Here is a 21,883-nt window from a genome sequence, read left to right on the forward strand (position 1 = left end):
CCAACTCCTGGATCAGGCGGGACATGATGTCCCAGATATGTCCACTTGGATTCAGGTCTGGGGGAACGGGCGGGCCAGTCCACAGCATCAATGCTTTGTCTTGCAGGAACTGCTGACACAAGCAGGCAGCAGAACATTCTCCACGGTGTCTCCAGACTCTGTCACATCTGTCACATGTGCTCAGTGTGAACCTACTTTCATCTGTGAAGAGCACAGGTCACCAGTGGTGAAGATGCCAATCTTGGTGTTCTCTGGCAAATGCCAAACACTCCTATCCTCCTAGTTTACGCATACAAAATGCAAATATGGCCATAGGGTTAACTTGTCTTGGTTTATAACTGTAATCATCATTTCCTAAAACAATAAAAGTTCATTTTAAATATTTAAATATTATCTATAAACCTAACCAAGGAAATGGCAGAATAGCTTGTGATAAAAGACCGAAACACCCTTTGAAGTTGAGGCACACGACGATGTGTCCTGTTGGTAAAGTTTCCGGGTGCCATTCCTCAAGACTTTCACCATTTGAAGCAATGTTTTATCAGGGATTGTAACACTTAGTTACAAAATGATTATTGAATCATTTAAATATAATGTTAAGTGTTTTTAGAATTCGTAAGTTTTATATTCAACATTCAAGTTTATGGGGATGTGCCACTTTCTATGCATTACCATAGTGTAAACGTGGTCCTGACTTCAACCTGTAATCAAACCTTGTAATTACTGACTTTCTATATTGCACCACTATTGGGTAAAAAATTTAACTTTATGTTTACGGCCAGTTTTAGCTTCACAAATGGGCTCCTCCATCATAAATCCAGCGTGCAGTGTGTATTTACTCTAAAACAGACTGGTCACATTTTGTTGGGAAAAGTGTTTTCCTCTTGAATTCTACGAGCTCAGAGGTAAAAAATGCAAAACTGAAAGTTTCCTACTTGAAAGATGAAACATGCTAACACAAACATCAAGGAGATGCATTCAAAATTAAAGTAATACAAATTAGAAACATCCTATCTCAAAGTAATGCTCATGCTTGCTTGCGTATTTATTATTTCTAGGCTCGACTGCTGTATTTCATCAAAAATATGTAGAGGCCACCTTTAAAAGTCACTGAATGATTCAAAGTGCTGTATGTATGAACATAATTTTTTAAGAGAATCTGGTTTCTTGACCATGTGAGTTTGTTCAGCAGAAAGCACACACACACACACACACACACACACACACACACACACACACACACACACACACACACACACACACTGATGACTAATTCAGGTGGAGGAGGTGCAGCAGAAACACCAAGCTAATTAGGCATCTGAGTGAACCAGCTCAGCTGCACAGAGGAAGCTAAAGTTGCAGGACAGAGACAAAGCAAAGGACCAAGATGGACTCTCAGCACATTGTAAGTATCTGCTGAGTTGTTTTTCTTTATTTAAATACATTATTTGTGGTTACTAAAAAAAATGCTGTATTGAACATTATTTTTAAAAATTATAAGGAAAACAGAAAGCCTAAGCTCTCAGCTGCTGCATGGGTCCGTTGACTTTTGATTTTGACACTGAATGCAGATTGAATTACGTGAGTTTCATATCATAACAGTTAGTTAAAATGATGATTCCCTCTATTAATAAAGGAAAAAAATAATCCAAGCCTATCTGGTCCTGAGTTAAAAATCACGAGTTAAGTGTGATCAACCATATTTGTTTTGATAGCTGAGTACAATTTCATTAGTCACACTTAGATTAGATTACTTAAGTAGAACCTGCGTGACAAAGTGAAGTAGGTTTCAAGATCTCAAAAATCAACAGATCCTGTTACAATCTAAAGAAACAAACAGCTGAGAAACAAAGTGTTTGATATCTATCAGTCTGGAAAGGGTTACAAAGACCGTTATTCACAAATGGAGAAAACATGGAACATCTGTGAACCTACCCAGGAGTGACCAGCCTACCAGAAGTAGTCTGAGTGGATCATTGCCTCAATAATAAAAGAGACTGGGCAAAACTGGCATCCATGGGAGACTTCCATGGAGAAAACCCCTGCTGACTAAAAAGAGCACAAAGGCTTGTCTGACATTACCAAAAAGCATCTTGATGAACCCCCAAGTTTTGGGGGGAAATATTCTGTGGACTGATGACACAAAAGCTAAACTTTTTGGAAAGTTTGGGTTACATTAAATCTGGAGCAAAACTAACACAGCAATTCATAAAAAGAACATCACAGTCAAACATGGTGGTAGTAGTATCCTGGTCTGAGGCTGCTTTGCTACTTGAGGACCTGTATGACTTGTTGTAATTGTAGAATTCTGCAAAAAAGATTGGGCCAAAATTCCTCCACAGAGATCTCAAAGACTTATTGACTGTTGTCAAAAATGCTTGATTGCAGTTGTTGCTGCAAAGATGGCCCAACCTGTTAAAATTTAAATCTACATTTTGCATATTTAACACTACCACTTTCTAATGTATATTACACTGATGGTGAGTTCATACAGACTGGTACTCAAAGGCCTTGGGTAACAAACAAAAGCATCAGCTGAGAGCTTGTGAGGTCATTCAGGACTGGAGTGACCTCTCTGGGTTAATTTGGTTGGACCAGTGAGGTAAATCTACACAAAACAAAAAAGACAAAAACCAGGTGTAGCGTTCCTGAGCCGATATAACCACCTAATCTCTACTCTGTGTGTGTGTGTGTGTGTCTGGTGTCGTCTGTCAGCCCGGAGACTGATGGACAGATGTCTCCTGTCACCACGGTAACTGTCTCCTCCTTTTCCAGGCTTCCGTCTGTCCTCTGACAACATGTAATTAACTGACACTCTACCCTCTGTGTGCGTGCATGCGTGTGTGTGTGTGTGTGTGTGTGTGTGTGTGTGTGTGTGTGTGTGTGTGTGTGTGTGTGTGTGTGTGTGTTGCAGGGCCGGATCGGAGCTCGACATCTCTCTCAGATTCAGGAGGAGTCGGACAGCAGAGAGCACAGGTAACCTGTCAGGTGAAGAGATACACCACCGATAGAAAGAAAAGAAAGAAAGAAAAAACAGGAAATGACAAATTGATCTGAAACAAACGAGTCTGATTAAGAAGCTACCAGGCAAAGGTAGGATTACACAAGCAGGAAGAGAGGCTAAAAGGGGAGGGGGACAGTCTTGATAGTGCGTTCGTGCATATCATTGTTGTCATCATTTCACATAGGAAGGCTCCTAACTGAGCAAATTGACCTGGGAGTATCTGTATTAAGAGCTGTTTGATTTCTCTAGGTGCTAAGGAAAGGCGCATGTGTGCTTCCTTTGTTACCTCCTTTAGCAGAGGATACATTGGAGCATCTTTTGAAGCAGACAGTGCCATCTATCTATTCATAGCGACGCACCACCTGACGATTAATGAAAGCAGTAAGCAAAGCAAAGTAGTGCATATCATGTAAATGTTGAGTATATGTGTCCATTTCATAACATAATTTGATATGTTTTCAATTTTTAATAACAGACCATTAAACCCACAGCTGAACTCTGAGCATCAAATAAAATCTGCAACAGAGATTTATATAAGCTCTCTAAATCAAGATTATAAGCAATATTAATTATACTTAAGTTTCCCTGTAAATAAGCTTCCATTAGTTATGTCCCCACAATGGCCTCTTAATTGCATAAGTAATAGTCATATAAAATCCTAAACAAGGAGGAGGATTGGAGTTAGAGTCCAACATCTCTCTAGCAGGAAACATTATAATGCTGATGATTTATAATTTATTTCATTCAGAAATCAGGTTGTTGTTTTTATGATCTGCATGAAACAACGCAGTAAGAGAACACTGGGGAAGGTTTAGGGTTAGCATTTATACTGCATGTATTTAATAAAATAGCTCGTTAAAAACACAAAATGAACAATCGATTAGCCTTAACTATTGACTTAAATTGATTAAATAATAGGAATAGAAGGTTCAAATTTCCAAAAGAGAATAAAAGCACAACTTAGATTTTGGTGGTTAGTAAAGTGGTTAAAAAAAAATTAAAAATAAGAACTATAAAGCAAAGTCATCCAAACTAAACTTGGATGGAAACATTGCTGCTGGCAATAGAGGACCTGGAAACTCAGTCAGGGCAGTTCAATCTGATAACCGTGTGTGTGTGTGTGTGTGTGTGTGTGTGTGTGTGTGTGTGTGTGTGTGTGTGTGTGTAAGAGAGAGATAATCTGCACTGAAGCACAACCTTGGCAGAGGGATACTTTACTGTGATCAGACCCACTGTGTAAACAAATCTGAATGGAAACTGGTTTACATGGAGGAGTTTGTGTGTCACAGTGTGTGTGTGTGTGTGTGTGTGTGTGTGTGTGTGCGTGCGTGCGTGCGTGCGTGCGTGCGTGCGTGTGTGTGTGTGTGTGCGTGCGTGCGTGCGTGTGTGTGTGTGTGCGTGCGTGCGTACGTGTGACTATATGTCTTTGTGAGGCTTAGCTCTTTTTTAAAGATTTAATCTTCAAAGGGCTCTTTGAGAGTTCCGACTTGGTTTTTAGGGTTCATGTTTAAAATCAGTTTTGGTCCTGAGAACATGATATTAACATGGGTCCACACAAAGATAGGATGGCAAATTTCTGTGTGTGTCTGTGTGTTAATTGCTATGCCAATCAGCACGCACTGTCAGCTTGACAAGATTAAGACATGATGGGCTGAAATATGAACTCATCACTCTCCCTCCTGCTCTGTCAGTTCCTGTTTCCTGCCGCCAATCATCCAGCAGCAGCAGAAAGGCGAAAGAAGGAAAGCACGTGTGGTGGAGAGACAGGAAGAGAGGAGTCCGTCTGATGATCCATCCTCGCTGCCTCTGGGCAGCCAACAGGAGAAGCTGGAGGACAACAGGAGTCTGCTGGAGGAGGTAATGTTTACAAAGATATTACAAATTCACATCACAGCTGTGGTTGATTGTTAGAAGAAGATCAAGATGAAGCAGCTCACCCACTACAATTTCTGAGGTATATTTAATATATAAATACCAGACAAATACTGATTTTAAGACTTAATACTGCACAATGTAAAAAATATGTTTTAAAAAAGACAAGACAAAACAATCTAGCTAGCTGTGCCTGTAACATTTGGGTATGGGTATATTTAAAGACAGTCAGTTTTAAACCTTATAATTTTTTTTTCTTTTTGTTACTTTGTTACTCTTACTTCATAAAATTCGATAGTCTATGTTCTTCAAATTAAAACGGCCAATCACAAGAAAGCGGACAAACTGTGAACTGTGACTTATACACAGTGTTTACATTTGAAGAGAGATGTGAATTAATTAATTTATTAGTATTTATAAATCATTTTTATCAGCTAAATTAATGTATGAATACCAAAATAAAATACTTTCTTGGAACTTTGCCCAGAAAATGGAATTAACTGATAAGCTAAACCTTGCTAGGAATTTTTACAATCTATGATAGGAATTACAAGATCAATAAAATGGACAGTAAAAAAGAGTACAGACGAGTAAGAACAGAAGAAAGAATGAATGCATTTAAAAAAGATTTATTGAAGGAAAACTGGGGTGAAGTATATCAGGAACAGGACGTTAATAGTGCTTATAATAAATTCCTTAGAATATTTACATTACTGTACAATACCAACTGTCCAATAAAGCAATATAGTAGGAAACAGAAATATATGGACTGTCCATGGATAACAAAAGGTCTGCAAAATGCATGTATAAAGAAAAATGCTCTATACAGAGAGTTCTTAAGAACGAGAACTAAAGATGCTGAAATCAGATACAAAAGATATAAAAATAGGTTAACTAATATACTTAGATTTAGTAAAAAGGAATACTATAAGAAGCAATTAGATATAAATAGAAATAATAATAAAAGATTATGGGAAATCCTGAACAGTGTTATAAAATGTGGGACTGGACAAAAGAACTATCCCAAGTATTTCATTTGTAATGACCATGAAGAATACAATATGGATGTTGTGGCAAATAGTCTCAATGAATTCTTTGTAACTGCTGGACCAAATTTAGCAAGAACAATCACTCATCCTGGGAAAGCACAGGAAAAACCCGATACACTGATTGACAGAAATCCATATTCTATGTTTCTCACAGCCGTTGATGAAAATGAAGTTCTTGAAATTGTCAAAAAATGTAAAAATCACAAATCTTTGGATTGTAATGATATTGATATGATAGTGGTTAAAAGAGTCATTGAGGCTATTATAAAACCATTTACATACATCTGTAATTTATCATTTCAAACTGGTCGATTTCCAGACAGAATGAAAATAGCAAAAGTTATACCTCTATACAAATCTGGAAACAAACACCATTTCACAAACTACAGGCCTGTCTCTTTACTACCTCAATTCTCAAAAGTTCTTGAAAAACTGTTTAAAAACAGACTGGAAAAATTTATAGATAAACATAAACTACTCACTGAGAGTCAGTACGGATTCAGATCAAGCAGATCAACATCATCGGCACTATTAGATTCAATAGAATACATCACAAATTCCATAGACAAAAAGCAATATGTGGCTGAGTTATTCATAGACTTGAGAAAGGCATTTGACACTATAGATCATGATATATTAATAAGAAAACTGGAACGTTATGGTGTCAGAGGGGTAGTTTTAGATTGGGTCCGGAGTTATTTAAGTGACAGAAAGCAGTTTGTGAAAATAAATGGTGGTTGCTCCTTATGTATGGACATTGCTTGTGGTGTACCCCAAGGGTCAGTTTTGGGTCCAAAATTCTTCAACTTGTACATTAACGACATCTGTAAAGTGTCCAAAGTATTAAAAATGGTTCTCTTTGCTGACGATACAAACATTTTTTGCTCTGGTGATGATCTGCAGAATTTATTGGAGGATAATTCAATCAGAGCTCCCTGACCTGCTGTCCATCTACACCAAGCGGTGCAAGTCCAAAGCTAGGAAGATTATGATGGACCTCTCCCATCCCAACAATGGACTCTTCTCACTGTTGAGGTCTGGGAAGCGCTTCCGCTCCCTTAAGGCCAAAACAGAGAGAATGAAGAGGAGCTTCTTCCCCCAGGCTATTCGGGGCCTGAACCAGGTGTAGGACTGGACTCTCCCAACACATCACTATAAGACTGGACTCTCACACACGTCACCACACGCACCACCACACATTTCCTATAATCCTATAATTCCTATAATTTATAATCCTTATCTTTATAATCTCTTCTGCTATTTGCACATTCTTTACTGTAAATTCCTAAGTTAATTTGTAAATTTTTGTAGTAAATTGTAAATATTGTAAAACTTTTCTTCTGTCATTTAATGGTCGGGCATTGTACAGCTACAAGCATTTCACCCCCATGTCATACTGTGTATGGTTGTGTGTGTGTGACAAATAAAATTTGAATTTGAATTGAATTTGAATTTGATATGACTAATGAAATAAGTAAAGTGAAGTTCTGGCTTGATAAAAACAAATTATCATTAAATTTGAATAAATCTAAACTGATGTTATTTGGAAATAGTAGTTTAAATACAAATGCAAAGATTCAAATAAATGGTGTTGATATTGAAAGAGTCAGTGAAAATAAATTTCTGGGGGTAATAATAGATGAAAAACTTAACTGGAGAGCTCACGTAAGATATATTCATTCCAAAGTATCACGAAGCATTGCAGTACTAAACAAGGCAAAACAGGTATTCGACAGAACATCACTTCATATTCTCTACTGTTCACTGGTTTCACCATACTTAAGCTATTGTGCAGAGGTCTGGGGCAATAACTATAAAACCACATTACATTCACTTTTTACTCTTCAAAAAAAAGCAATTCGAATCATCCACAATGCAGGTTATAGGGAACATACAAACTCACTATTTTTGCAGTCTGAAATATTGAAAATTGACGATATAGTGAAATTCCAAACAGCACAAATTCTATTCAAAGCAAAAAATAAAGAACTGCCAGGTAATATTCAGAGTATGGTTTTTTTGAAAGAAGGAAGTTATAATTTAAGGGGTTTTTGTAACTTCAAAACAATGAAGGTACGTACTACAAGAAAAGGCTTTTGTGTTTCTGTTCATGGAGTGAAACTATGGAACAAACTGAATATGGAATTAAAGCAATGTCCAAACATAAAACTGTTCAAAAAGAGTTATAAAAATATGATCTTCTCGATCTATAAAGAAAAGGAAAATATTTAAATTAAGTGAATGTCTCTATTTAAAAACAAACAAACAAACAAAAAATTCATGATGTGATATTATAGTATATAGTATATCAGAAATCTGTTCACTATTTTTATTACAAATTATATCAGTAAGGAAGCTGACTAAATATTCACTGATAATTTATGGCAAAGGGGTGGGATTAAATAAGTGTATACTTCTTCCCACTCCTTTTCAACATGTAAATTAATCAGAATGTTTTTTTGTATGTAATTTGTATAGTATTTTTTTTCTCTCTTATTTCTTTTCTAAATGTACTTGTATATTGTTCACATGTTGAAATAAATTACCAATCAATCAATCAATCAATCAATCAATGTTTCTGTGTCTAAAGCTTGATGTACATCCTCGTGCTGGGTGATTAGAGTGGGTTTTTCTTTTTTTTTTCAGTTAGCTCATATCGAGAAAGAGCTTCGAGAGTCTCAGCAGCTGGATGAGGAGCGACAGCGGGAAGCTGAATTCCTCCGTCAACAGCAAAACAAGCTGCTGTGGCAAAACCTCTGTTACCTGAGTCTCAGCCAGCGGATCACCAAGTACGCAAAAATACGCAAACACACCCGAGGAGTTAAAGTTATGTAGTATTTTTAGCCTGTTTGCTTTAAAACATACAAAATAACCTCTCCACAAAAACCCTCTGCTTTCTGTGAGTACTCTGGTTAAAAAGAGATCCTTTAAAATCCTTTAAAATATTGTAAGAAACAGTCATTTCTGATAAAACTCATTCAAGCTGAGCTGGTTGACTCAGAAATATTCAAGTAAAAATAAAGATTTGAGGAATTTTGCTAAAATTCCTCTTTCTAAAATGTATCAGAAAAGCCTGTTGAATGTTTTATGTTTTCCTTTTGTTGTTGCTCCTCTATTTAACCCTGCATTTCTCTTCCATTCAGCTTCATTAACCACAAATTTAAGAAAAGAAAAAAAAAACCTTTGTCAGCTTCACCGTCCGATCTTTAAGTGATGACGTATGAACCCTGATTGCGGGTCCAAATTACTCTGCGTTTATTAAGGCTGTTGTGTTTTTAACATGCTTTAATGTTTTGTATCTTGTTCTATTTAAATTGAACAAACCAGTAAAAACAGGCAGTGTTCACTTTCTGTCTCTCTCGGTTTTTCTTTTCATTATAAAGTTCGGTTTTTAAAACCTTACAGTGTCACCACAGCCCAGCCCATGCAGCAGTAAATTAATGACTAACCTCATATTGTGGATGGATTATCTCAGTTGTTCTCCTGACTGAAGTTTGGTCTGTTTACAGCATCCTGCCATGCGATTGCATTTGTCTCTAACCATCGGGAACCCTCACGCTAACTTTTATTGAATGGAAAAAAGTTAGCGTTCATCTTCCAGCTTCACTGTGTTTATGTTATGCTAACATAGTTGTGTCGCCAGCGATCACGTAGCACATCATTATATACCAGCAAATAGTTTACAGAAAATTTCTCTTTCAGCCAAGCCGTCTGATCTTTTATTATAACATCACCTTGTACTTACAGCTTTGTTACCGAACCATCATAATGGAAGGGCTTTTAACAGAAAAAGACTTCATTTGAAATCTAATGTCTTCTAGTCTCTAGAAAAATGTGGCTAAATCTCACCCACCCCTAGCCCTAGAAAGTTGATATGGTGGATGTTGAAATATTAAACGGTTTTATTGTTGGTAATTTAGAAATTCTGAACATTTTTTTTCTAACCTGAAACATGGCTGGGCTCTGAATTAAAAAGTATAAATGAGTCTAAGAGTAGATAAATTAAAACAGCTGCATTTATCCTGACACATTTACAGTGTCAGGGATAATTAACTGATGATTAACTTTTTTGAGTGTAATCTTTTCCCTGTATAGACCCTGGGTCAGCAGCTACTTCAAGACGTTTCCCATGCACATCTACTGTCTGCCAGTCCAGGGCCCCAGTCGCAAAGGCAGGAGGTGGGGACTGAAGAAGAGGAGATGACTTACACTTTGTAAATTTGTTGGAAAAATATGTGTTTATTTATGTTTTTTATCATACAAATAAATGTCATTTCCTCATTCTTGGCAAAACTTTCTGATTTATTGTTTTTAGTTTAGTTTAGATGCTGATCATTGTGTCAGGTGTGTTGATCATCTAGATAACATCATGTAATGATAATAATAAAGAACTGGGGAGATTAAAAGTGTTTATTGTCCACTGCAGTGTCTTTTATCCGCAACTTTAGGGACTGATGATACCCCCTAGTGTTTGCTTTCATTAACACAAAGTACTTCTAAGTGCTTCTAATTTTGAAGTCAAAAGATGTCTCTGCTTTGTGAACGACCTATTGATTAGTTTTGCTAGCTTTTGCTCACGGGAAAACATATATTATACTTCATATTTCAAATATGATCTGGATATGATCATATACTATGGTCATACCAGACCTCACCTTTCAGTGTGAGAAAATGAGCCTTTCATATACTGCATTTGAAAAGGGCAAGTGTATTAATCTCACTAACACAGTAGACACAAGGATAAGTTAGAATTTAAAAATCCCAAACGAAGGTAATTAAACCACATTAAGCATCCTTTGATGAAGACTATGGTTTAAAATCATATATTTGTTCTTCTGTATGATACATACCGTATATGGGTGTAAAATTGAACAGATGTTGGAACGGAGTGTTTTCCGTGACCGACTCTGAATGCAGCACTACGTTTGTACGTCACAGCGTCACAGCGTCGTCCCTCCCTTCTTGAGTGTGCGTGCACAGCTTCTCCGCTGAATACTAGACATTATGGTGAGCTTTTACCGTTGTTTCTTTAATATTTTGGACAGGTCTAAATAAACAGATTCGCTCCTATTTGTCTACAAGCGCTTACAGATTCAGTTCAGCAGCTTCTAAGTCATTAGTCAGTTTCAGAGGCAGTTTGGCTCCCCATTAGCTGGCGGTGCTAACCGGCAAGCAAGCACATGGACGTTGTGAATGCGCTAGCAGCTAAGCTAACAGCTTAAATGTGGACCTGTGTGTCATTACATAGGTTGTGATGAAGCTGGCAGATTTATGGCAGCGAACGGAGAAAACTAATCTGTGTGGTTGCTTTGGTGCCCCTCTGGCTGCTCTTGTTCCTCTCGTTTAACCCGTTAGCATGCTAACGGAGGGTTGGTTGTCATTTGTGCTTTGTGACTGTTTGAGGAACAACTCAGCAATTCTAGACGGTAATAAATGGTTAATTGCGCTATAGGCGGAAAAAAGGGAACGTGACCGACAAGTAAATGTTTAAACAGCTAACATGAGACAGAGATGTTTAAATTTTTACGTTGTGCTCATTTTCTTATTAATTTGTCTAAAAGCTTCTAGCGGTTTCTAGTGTATTAGGGGCGGGTCTCGACTGTCGCTGCTGCTTTCACGGCCGCAGGAAAAAATCCTGTGCACGCCTAGCAGCAACATATAGATATACATTTAATTCAAGTTTGTTAAAGTGTAACATTTTGTGGCTTTTTTGTGAACTGTACAAAAGTTACTGTAATGATCAGTAATCAGTGACTGACTGTTTGATTGTTGCCTTTCTTTGTAGGCGTCCTTATCGATGGCCCCGGTCAACATCTTCAAACATGGAGCAGATGAAGAAAAAGCAGAGACTGCTCGACTGGTGAGTTGCTTTGTATGAGATACATACTCGCCATAAAAAAATGTGTTTATTCTGTTTCAAGTTCAGTTAAATCTTTGAATTTTTCTCCCTCTAGTCATCTTTTATTGGTGCCATCGCTATTGGTGATCTGGTGAAGAGCACTCTTGGCCCAAAGGGGATGGTAGGTTGATTCAAACCTCAAGAGTGCTACTGTAGAATTTTAGTCTAAGGAAACACAAGAATAAGTTGTAATCAGAGGGTTTCTCTTTCTCTTCAGGATAAGATCCTGCTCGGTGGCGGGAAGAGTGGCACAGTGACTGTGACCAATGATGGTGCAACCATCCTGAAAGCTATCGGTGTCGACAACCCAGCTGCCAAAGTTCTGGTTGGTGAGTGGAGACGCTTGACACTTTAAGAGCCAGGTTAAAGGTTTAAAAGAAAAAATAAACATTAATGAAGGTTTCTTGGTGCTGAATTTGCACTACCTCACTAAAAGTAGGCTAACGAATAAAAAAGCTGATTTAAAGTAGAGTGTTCATGCTTATTGGTTAAGACACAGTAAAAAATACTAATTAACCCTTTAAGACCTACCATAGAACCAAGTGCGCCAGAGCTTATATTATATTTTTACATGCTGTAGAGCCATTTTTGGGAGCATTTCAAGTTGATATACATCAATACAACCATTATAACCCAAATTTTAATAATATGTCTGCATTAAGTGTATAGTAATTACATAAATTGCAAAAAAGTGCAATAAACTACAAAACAATTTAAAATCGTTTTTGTTTTTTTAACATATATTTTTAGTTAGAGAAATTTAAGAGGCTTATCCCTCAAAACTAAATACAAAAAAGTTGCACAAAATAGTTTCCCACCACAGGAAATTTATTTTAAGTGTCTTCATAGTTTTATTTGTGAAATACACCAATTTTTATATACTGCAGGAAAAACGAAAATAAATATTATAGTGCAAATTTGCAAAAAAAACAGCATATGCATCAAAATAAACTATTTCCAGCAGTGCAATATGAGTCCTAAGCACCACAGAAACGACACAGAAAGTCATAAAGTCAAACATAACTTTTAAAAACACCAGTATAGGCTCATAAGGCCCTGATGGTAAAAAAACTACATTTCCGCAAAATGACGTTACTTCCGGTTCCGGGCAGGGCATGGCGGACATGCGATAGTTCGCGCTGATGGAAGTGTTACAAACAGCTGATCAGATCGGCAAAGCGTGTTTCTGGAATATTGTGTTTTTGTTGCTGCAAGTGCTTTTATGCAGTTTTTGCAAAGCTATATGTGGAAGGAAACTGTGACCTAGGACAAGCTGATGGCATAAGATGTAAGTACAACTCCTCCGGTCTCATATGCAAAAAAAAAATATTGTGCTAGCTTACGTGGTTACTAGGGGTGCAACGATATTCGTATCGATATTGAACCGTTCGATAGAGTGCTTTCGGTTCGGTACGCATATGTATCGAACAATACAACATTTGTAATTTATTTTATCAATTTTCCTTCTGACGATGCTGTCTGTGTGGAGCGCTCAGTGAATCTGCGTTCGACTACTCCGCCTAGGCTGCACTGTCGAGCGCAGATCCACTGAGCGCTCAACACAGACAGCATAGTCAGAAGGAAGAGCGCAGGGCAAGCTAGCGAGACAGAAGTTAAGCTCTCCTTGCAACATGGACCTCCCCCACCCTCATTCAGATCTGGCGTTTGGAATTATTTTGGTTTTCATGTGACGTATGACCCTGAAGGTAAGCGAGTCATGGACTAAAGTAAAACAGTATGTTTGATGTGCCGTGCAATGCTCAATTACATTGGTGTGAACTAGTGTGTTAGCGCAGTTAGCTCGTTAACGTGTTGGCCGTCTAGCCCCATGCACGGGGCGATCGGCGGTAGCTCGTTAACGGAGATTTGCCGTGTTGTGGCGTTAAGGTCATTTCAACGAGATTAACCTGAAAGCACTAGTGGGAACACAACGAATATGACTGCACATTTACGCCGACATCATCCTAGTGCAAAGACAAAAACAACAAGCATGCTACTAACTTTAGCCGAGTCATTTAGACAGCTGTTAGCACGTGATTCTCCTTATGCTGCTGAGAATATAGCCCAGAAGAAGCGGATAGTATAGCTTTTATTTTGGAAAGAGACATTTCTCTGTAATAAACTCTCTTTTCCAAAGATGATGTGATTCCTCAATCAGATACAGGGCTTGCAATATCGCTAGCCCGACGTCCCGGAGCTAGCGATTTTTTCAGTCGGGCTACCAAAATCTATCTCTTCCCTATATGTCAATGCTTTTGCATTCTTTCGGAAATGTAGCTGGGTAATTATGTCATTGGCATCGTTGAGCCACTGTCAATATGTGACATATTGAAGTCGCGTTTGAATTTGCGCTTGTTTTTTGCTTTCACTTTGCAATCGTGTGAACTGTGTATAGAGAGCGACAGCACTGATCTGTGAGTGATGATAATTTGTGCACCAATTCCTCTGACATCGTCTTATTAATCGTTAGCTTACTATGCAAACATGACAAGTGAAATCTCCCGCAGCTTAAACATGTGAGAGGTTGATCGCGCAGAGAATCGGTGAGCTTATGTGAGTGCGTGTGTAAAAGCAGCAGGATATATATTTTAGTTCTGCTGAGCCAAATAAGACAGGTCAGGGTGAAGAAGTGACAGCCAAAGAAAAGCTTACCACAAAACGGAGAAGTTATGACAAATCAGACTATAAGGCAAAAAGAAAGTGCAGCTTTATGGTTTCATGGACAAAATAATCTCTGTGGCTGCAATATGACGAGCTAAATAACCAGGGCTGCACATAAGTGGTCCGCAGGTGCGCATTCGCTGTCAAAATAAAAAACACGCACAAGGGTTAGGGTTAAATTTAAAAACTGTACTTTTGAGTTAAAATATATATTTATAATTTTAATAAATGACAAATTAAAAATGCATGAACATTTTTTTGTATCGAAAAAATATCGAACCGTGACACCAAAGTATCGAACCGAACCGAACCGTGAATTTTGTGTATCGTTGCACCCCTAGTGGTTACAGTGCTACCGGGATTTAAAAATAGTTACGCAAAACAGAGCGTGCCCGCTCTGACCGGCTTTAAAGGGTTAAGTGTAATTTAGAGATCCTTTGTAATCAAATGATATCACACTGAGACCTTTTATCTGAGGTTTTGATGGGAGAACAATTGTGTTTGCAGACATGTCCAAAGTTCAGGACGATGAAGTCGGAGATGGGACGACCTCCGTTACCGTGCTCGCTGCAGAGCTGCTGCGGGTAAATACCTATTTGTCAGACTCAGATTTCAAAGTAAAGCCACCCTGGTTCCCTGCTGTGGTGGCCATGTGGGTCTTGCTTGCAGTCTCAGCTGTCAGTGTTGCCATTTCAGGAGGCAGAGCTTCTGATCGCCAGGAAGATCCACCCACAGACTATCATCTCTGGCTGGAGGAAAGCGACTCAGGCGGCCAGAGAGGCTCTGAGGGACGCCGCTGTCGACCACAGGTGAGGCAAAATTAAGATGTCCGTGTTTGTCTCCTTGCTTTCACCTTCCGCTTTCCCTGCCTCATCATTCTCTCTGGTCTCCATAGCAACGACCCAGCTCGTTTCCAGGAGGACCTGCTGAACATCGCCCGCACCACACTGTCCTCCAAGCTGCTCACTCACCACAAAGATCACTTTGCCAAGCTCGCCGTCAACGCCGTCATGAGGCTGAAAGGCTCTGGAAACTTGGAGGCCATCCACATCATCAAGAAGCTGGGAGGCAGCCTCACCGACTCCTACCTGGATGAAGGTGAGGTCATGAAACGTCACGGATCTCCTGTCTCATTCCTGATTGGTTGCAGGACTTTAATGTCTGTTGTGCATGTCTAGGTTTCCTATTGGACAAGAAGATCGGAGTGAACCAGCCAAAGAGGCTGGAGAACGTCAACATCCTGATCGCCAACACCGGCATGGACACTGACAAGATCAAGGTAAAAACACCAGGTCACTGTCAGGAGACGTTGCAAGTTTCTGAAAGAAAGCGAGAGGATCTAAATCGGATGCTTCCTGTTCCTGTGTGATCGATATCGTGATTGTTTGTGTTTCTGCGTCTGTCAGATCTTCGGCTCCAGGGTTCGCGTTGACTCGACGGCAAAGGTCGCAGAGATCGAACTCGCAGAGAAAGAGAAGATGAAGGAGAAGGTCGACAGAATCCTGAAACACGGCATCAACTGCTTCATCAACAGGTACGACTGAACCGCCATTGCACGTTTCTGTAACCTGTCAGGTGTTCTGCTTCTGTCCTCCCCGAGGTTTAATCACATTGTTTTTGTCAGTCTAACCTGAAAGTCTTAGTGATGCTGAACTGTGAAGCTTCTTTTACTTTTTCATAAAGCCCGTGGCAGCTGCATTATTGCCCAGTCTGGCCCAAACTTCACACGTGTAATCAGAGGTTGATGCAAACACTTCTGTTATTGTATTGTATTTTGCACACCTGTTGCTTGTGAAGCTTGCACACAAGAATTTCACTTGCATGTGCTGTACCAGTGTACCTGCACATGTGATGTGACAATAAAAGTGATTTGATTTGATTTGACACGCCTGCATGCCAGAATTCAGGGGCTGTCATAGCACCATCTTGTTGTGCACTTCATAGCTGGATTAACACAGCTGCCTAAAATTTGGTCAGGGATGTTTTAAAAAGTCGAAGGTGCTCTTTGTTAAAAAAAAATGTATTAAATGTTTTTTCTTGGCAACATGTTGGATTTTGATGTGTTCCCATGAAACACAAAGCGGTCCCACAGGGTTTAAAACAGCAGCAGCTAAATCTGTTTGGTGGATATGAGGCTACTACTCACTGATCTCCTACACACAATTAGCAAAATGCAGACAAATTTCAAAGATGGTTAAGGCGTTAGTTTTGTGTAAATAAACCTGAGAATACAGAATCCAATATTAACAGTGTGTAAAATAGTGAGCCATGTTCGTCAGCTTCAGCATGATGACCTCCATGTTTGTTTGAGGCAGTGGTCAATGGGACAGTTGCTCACTTTATCTCAGTGTCACTCACCCCAGTGTTTGTTTTGTTTTCCCCTTCGTACAGGCAGCTCATCTATAACTACCCAGAGCAGCTCTTTGCTCAGGCTGGCGTCATGGCCATCGAGCACGCCGACTTCGCTGGCATTGAGCGCCTCGCTCTCGTCACCGGTGTGTATGCATATATAGAAACACACAAAAATAAACTGTTCTTTAACGAAAGGCGTGTTTTACAATCTTTTTCATGTGTTAAATACTTGAAAAAATGTGACCTTCACTGATTACTGATGTAATCTGATCAGGTGGGGAGATCACCTCCACCTTTGACCACCCAGAGCTGGTGAAGCTTGGGCACTGCAAGCTGATCGAGGAGGTGATGATCGGCGAGGACACGCTTATCCACTTCTCTGGAGTTGCCATGGGTACGAACACACACTGAGGACTTGAACTCATTTTTCATAATGACATACTCATCTTTAGCTCCTCCTCTTCCTCAGGTGAGGCATGCACCGTTGTCCTGCGGGGAGCGACCCAGCAGATCCTGGATGAAGCGGAGCGCTCACTGCACGATGCTCTGTGTGTGCTCGCACAGACAGTGAAGGAGCCACGCACGGTCTATGGAGGAGGTAGGCGCACATACAGCTGATCTAAAACTACAGCACTGTCCTCATTCTTCGCCCACCTTACAGCAGAGCACAAAAAATGCGGCACATGTGGAACATTAAGGTTCTTAACTCATTCACTGCCAGCCATTGGAAGTGAATGAGTTAAACCCATTGACTTATTCACTGCAATTGACGGCTATAGACGTCAATGGCAGTGAATGAGTTAAGGATGGGAATTTGTGTTAGCAGCATAATAAAGCTGTTTCTGTCCTGGATGCAGTCTCCACTTTACCATTGTGCTTACTGTCTTTAGTGCAATGAAAATAGAATTAATGTTTAAATCCACGCTGCAGAAAGCGCTGCTGTTTTCCTCCTCCGGCACACGAACTGAAATCAGCTGATTGTAGCATAGGTGGGATCGATCAGCAGGCAGACTTACAATTCCGGGGAACTGAACTACTGGGAGCCGGTTCTTGATTCCCATCCCTAATGATGAACTAATACATCTCACACCTGCGTGTTCTCCTTCTCATCAGGCTGCTCTGAGATGCTGATGGCTAAGGTTGTGAGTGATCTGGCCAACAGGACGCCAGGAAAGGAGTCAGTTGCCATGGAGTCATTTGCCAAGGCTCTGAGGATGGTAAATACTAAAACTCCGATTCTACAATTGTAAATTATAGGAATTTCTTTGATTACAACTAGGGCTGCTCAATTAATCGAATTTTAATCACGATTACGATCTGGGCTTTCAACGATCATTAAAAATGACTGAGCCGATTATTAGCCCCTCCCTCGTGCTTTACTCTCGCGCTGCTCCGTGTGGCAAATCGAGCGCACCTCTCTGCATTTCGAACACGTGTCACAACAATTAAGAGCAGCGGTCCCCAACCTTTTTTGCACCACGGACCGGTTTATGCCCGACAATATTTTCATAGACCGGCCTTTAAGGTGTCGCGGATAAATACAACAAAATAAAACTAGTACCGGTACCGAAAAAAAGAAAATTTATTCATAACACACATGAAAAGACCAAGGAAAACCAAGTAAACGATAAAAACATTAACAAAATAACGCTGAAAACCGATAAAAACCCTGAAACCATTTCACACCTGAGCCTCAACTCTCACGGACCGGTACCAAACCGGTACCGGTCCGTGAGTCGTTTGGGGGTTGGGGACCGCTGATTAAGAGGACCCGAGGGAAGCTCGGAAAGCTGAGTTATTTGGAGAGGAGAGTGATTGCCGTTGGTTGAAAAGAGAGGTTAAAAAAAAAGCTTCAGTGGTTGGAAACATTATGGGTTCGCAGAGTCAGACGTGGATCAAGTAGACATAGTGTCGTAGCTGCACCACAGAGCAACACTGCAAAGTTCACTAAACATAGATGTTTACATTTTTCATTTATTTTTTATATTGCAAACATTTGCACTGTTATCAGTATTTGCACACTATTTTATATAATTTTTTGACAATCTTTAAAGTCATTATTCAATACATTGTTATTGGTAAATAAATATCGTCAAATAATCGAGATCTCAATTTCAGTGAAAATAATCGTGATTATCATTTTTGCCATAATCGAGCAGCCCTAATTACAACCACATGTGACTTTGATCTCATGTGTCATCATCCGCTTCCTCTTCCAGCTGCCAACCATCATTGCAGACAACGCCGGATACGACAGCGCCGACCTGGTGGCTCAGCTCAGAGCTGCGCATCAGGAGAACAAGACCACGTTTGGACTGAGTGAGTGATGCTCACAGACAAGCACACATCACCTCATCTCAGAACTAGAGGAATAATAACTATAATTATTAACAAACACATGTTTGCCTTATTTAAAAAATATATATATATCAAGGTTTATCCTTGAACCTGTGCTGCTCTACTAACACAGTCAGGACCACAGCTAGCTGCATACCAACTGAATCTAACTTCCTATGAAGATGGGTAAGTGCAGCTAATGCTAGAGAGAAAATATGCATCCTAGAAAGACTAGAACTAATATCATATAAAGAGGGTGAACATCTTAGAAAGATGGTTAACTATGTGGCTAAAGTGAAGGATGGCCAAATAACTAAGCTAACATATAAATATCTAACTTTTTTTTTTTAATTGCTTATTTATTAAGCCAAAGTCCCAGAAGGTTGGCTAATTGTAGCTAAAGTCACATATAGAAAGCCAATTAAAGCTAAAATCAAAACAGCATGACTACTTAACTGAAGTCATAAACAATTAACATCCTACAAAGATGGTCAACTATAGAAAAGGGCATAGAAAGATGGCAAACATTGAAGAGGAATTGAAAGAGCAATTATGTAGCTAAACACAGAAAAATTAGTAACTACAGCTAAGGTTGTACAGCTAAAGACACTTAACTGTTTCGCTAAACCTAAAAATGTCAGACTAAAGTTAATGTCATAGACAGCTAGTATCATAAACATGGTTAACTACCTAAGTACACTTACGCATAGAAAGCTGACGAAAGACTGTTGTACAGACGTGCAATATCTTGTTATCTTGCTCGAATGCTTAGCTAAAGTCACAGGATAATGTTGCAGAGACACCTAATCTAGAAAGATTAACTATGTAGCTAAAGTCACAGGTGAAAATGCTAACTAAGGCTGTGTGAAATAAAAATGACTGTTTGGCTAAATTGCAAAAAAAGTTAACTAACGCTGGTGTTATAGACAAAAAGCTAATATCATAAAAGGATAGCAACTGAGCTAAAGCCACAAAAAGACAAACAACTACCACTTGCACCATAAAAAGGTAGCTAACATCTTACAAAGAAGGCTAACTACCTAGCTTAAATCACATTTTATTGTGAATAATTTAAACTGCTGACTAGCTTAGCATGCCTGTTTCTCCTGTTTTATTCTTGTGATTTGGTGGTTAAGCAGCTGTTAGATTCTAACAGCGTCTGTGTTTCCCCGCAGACATGTCTGATGGCACGGTGGGAAACATGGTAGATCTCTGCATCACAGAGTCGTTCCAAGTGAAGCGCCAGATGTTGCTGAGCGCGTCTGAGGCCGCCGAGATGATCCTAAGAGTGGACAACATCATCAAAGCTGCACCCAGGTCAGTTCAGTCCTTTTCAGATCATCTGCGTTTGTTCGTACCAGGTTACAGAAATTTACTCTTCATCTCTGTTCTGTAGGAAGAGAGTTCCCGACCATCACCCCTGCTAGAGGAAGAGGAGGATGAGAAAAAACAAACGGGGATCACTTTAGTTATTTATCACTTCTGTGTAGTTCAAATTACATCAAATTGTCAAATTTTTTTCTCTGTTGAATTGGCTGATGCTAACCACCAGACACAGCTAACATCAGTGGCTCTGCTAATGCTAGCTTATGCTGTGCAGTTTCAGCATAAAGTGAAGATGAGAAGTCTTCACACTGTTTTGTTTTTTATGCTAACATTAGCTGAGCTGTTGGCCGAGGCTGGTTGGTGCCAGCTACGCTTAGGAAAGAAGTTTGAACGTTGTTTTGTTTACTGAATAAATGAACCGGACACCATTACCTGATTCTTTTGTTGTTGTTATTTATTTAGTTTTTCATTCTTTGGCATTTATATTTAACATTTTCCAAATAATAGAAGTAATCACTGCAAATGAAAAAATCTGAAGCAGATTTAATCTTGTATAATTAGTCAGACTGTACATTAGGTTGGTGCAGGTTTCTGATCGAGTTGTTCTACTGAGATCAGCAGCTTGGAAACTGAAAGTCTATCACTCATTTTCAAGGTAATGCATTTATTGGTTACTTTATTAGTTACATTTTGCTGTTACCTGGCTTTACCTTTGCCTTCAGAACTGCCTCAGATATTTTGGCCCATGTTAACATGATTCCATCGCACAGCTGCAGTCATGCATCAGTACATTTCACATTCATGATGCAATTCTCTCATTCTGCAACATCCCAAAGCTCCTCTGTTGGATGGCCATCTGGTGACTGTGACATCATCTATGACTGGCTGATGTGACAGTTGTAGTAACATGTCGTTGAGCATGTGCACGTAATCAGTACTTTTATATATAAAGATGTAAAATATATACAGATTTATTTATGATCAGCTGTTGTGGTGAGATACTCCAGAAATTACATTTCATAACCTGGAAATGAGCAAGCAGAAGATCAGGAGTGCTGATTATTGATTGATCTGCAGTAACTTACTAAGGTCAAAGTGACTAAGACCTCAGAGTGTCAACAGTTACTCAATCAGACTTAACCACACAGATGGCTTTTCATAGAAAAATGTTTAAACCTTTAAAACTAGAAAAAAAATCGCTCATTCGGTCCCAGAAAACACATAAAATGCTATTGTTGTTGTCATAAAGCACACCCAGGGTTTTTTTTTTTTTCTTTTTTGTAAAGGGGGTTCTGTAATTTTAGAAAGTTCCCATTTACACGAGTGAGGGTCACTTCTGTTTTTTGCTCATTCAGATTGAAGATGTTTAGCGGTATCTGGGAT

At 39.3% G+C, this 21,883-nt stretch overlaps 2 protein-coding genes across 2 annotated transcripts; both read left to right on the forward strand.

Moving 5' to 3' along the window:
• Positions 1-1,319: 1,319 nt before the first annotated feature.
• LOC143413332 (uncharacterized) lies at positions 1,320-10,204 on the forward strand. The gene is made up of 5 exons (XM_076876160.1): positions 1,320-1,405; positions 2,915-2,976; positions 4,696-4,861; positions 8,572-8,714; positions 10,021-10,204. Exons 1-5 carry the CDS (start codon positions 1,388-1,390, stop codon positions 10,127-10,129), a joined length of 498 nt encoding a protein of 165 aa, XP_076732275.1. The 5' UTR covers positions 1,320-1,387; the 3' UTR covers positions 10,130-10,204.
• A 602-nt stretch (positions 10,205-10,806) lies between these two features.
• On the forward strand, positions 10,807-20,928 carry cct2 (chaperonin containing TCP1, subunit 2 (beta)). Its single transcript, XM_014409287.2, has 16 exons — positions 10,807-10,932; positions 11,711-11,785; positions 11,880-11,945; positions 12,042-12,153; positions 14,993-15,069; positions 15,182-15,294; positions 15,381-15,583; positions 15,664-15,764; positions 15,892-16,019; positions 16,877-16,980; positions 17,112-17,231; positions 17,307-17,435; positions 17,951-18,054; positions 19,057-19,156; positions 20,350-20,491; positions 20,571-20,928. The coding sequence occupies exons 1-16, from the start codon at positions 10,930-10,932 to the stop codon at positions 20,599-20,601; spliced, it is 1,608 nt and encodes a 535-aa protein (XP_014264773.1). The 5' UTR covers positions 10,807-10,929; the 3' UTR covers positions 20,602-20,928.
• The last annotated feature ends 955 nt before the right edge of the window (positions 20,929-21,883 follow it).

Source organism: Maylandia zebra, linkage group LG17 (assembly GCF_041146795.1).
Source record: "Maylandia zebra isolate NMK-2024a linkage group LG17, Mzebra_GT3a, whole genome shotgun sequence".
NCBI classification, from domain to species: Eukaryota; Metazoa; Chordata; class Actinopteri; order Cichliformes; family Cichlidae; genus Maylandia; species Maylandia zebra.

Coding starts and splice junctions, on each gene's coding strand:
- LOC143413332 (XM_076876160.1), top strand. Junction 2,977..4,695: donor TCGGACAGCAGAGAGCACAG/GTAACCTGTCAG, acceptor CTGCTCTGTCAG/TTCCTGTTTCCTGCCGCCAA. Junction 8,715..10,020: donor CTCAGCCAGCGGATCACCAA/GTACGCAAAAAT, acceptor TTCCCTGTATAG/ACCCTGGGTCAGCAGCTACT.
- cct2 (XM_014409287.2), top strand. Junction 15,584..15,663: donor CGACTCCTACCTGGATGAAG/GTGAGGTCATGA, acceptor GTGCATGTCTAG/GTTTCCTATTGGACAAGAAG. Junction 20,492..20,570: donor ATCATCAAAGCTGCACCCAG/GTCAGTTCAGTC, acceptor TCTGTTCTGTAG/GAAGAGAGTTCCCGACCATC.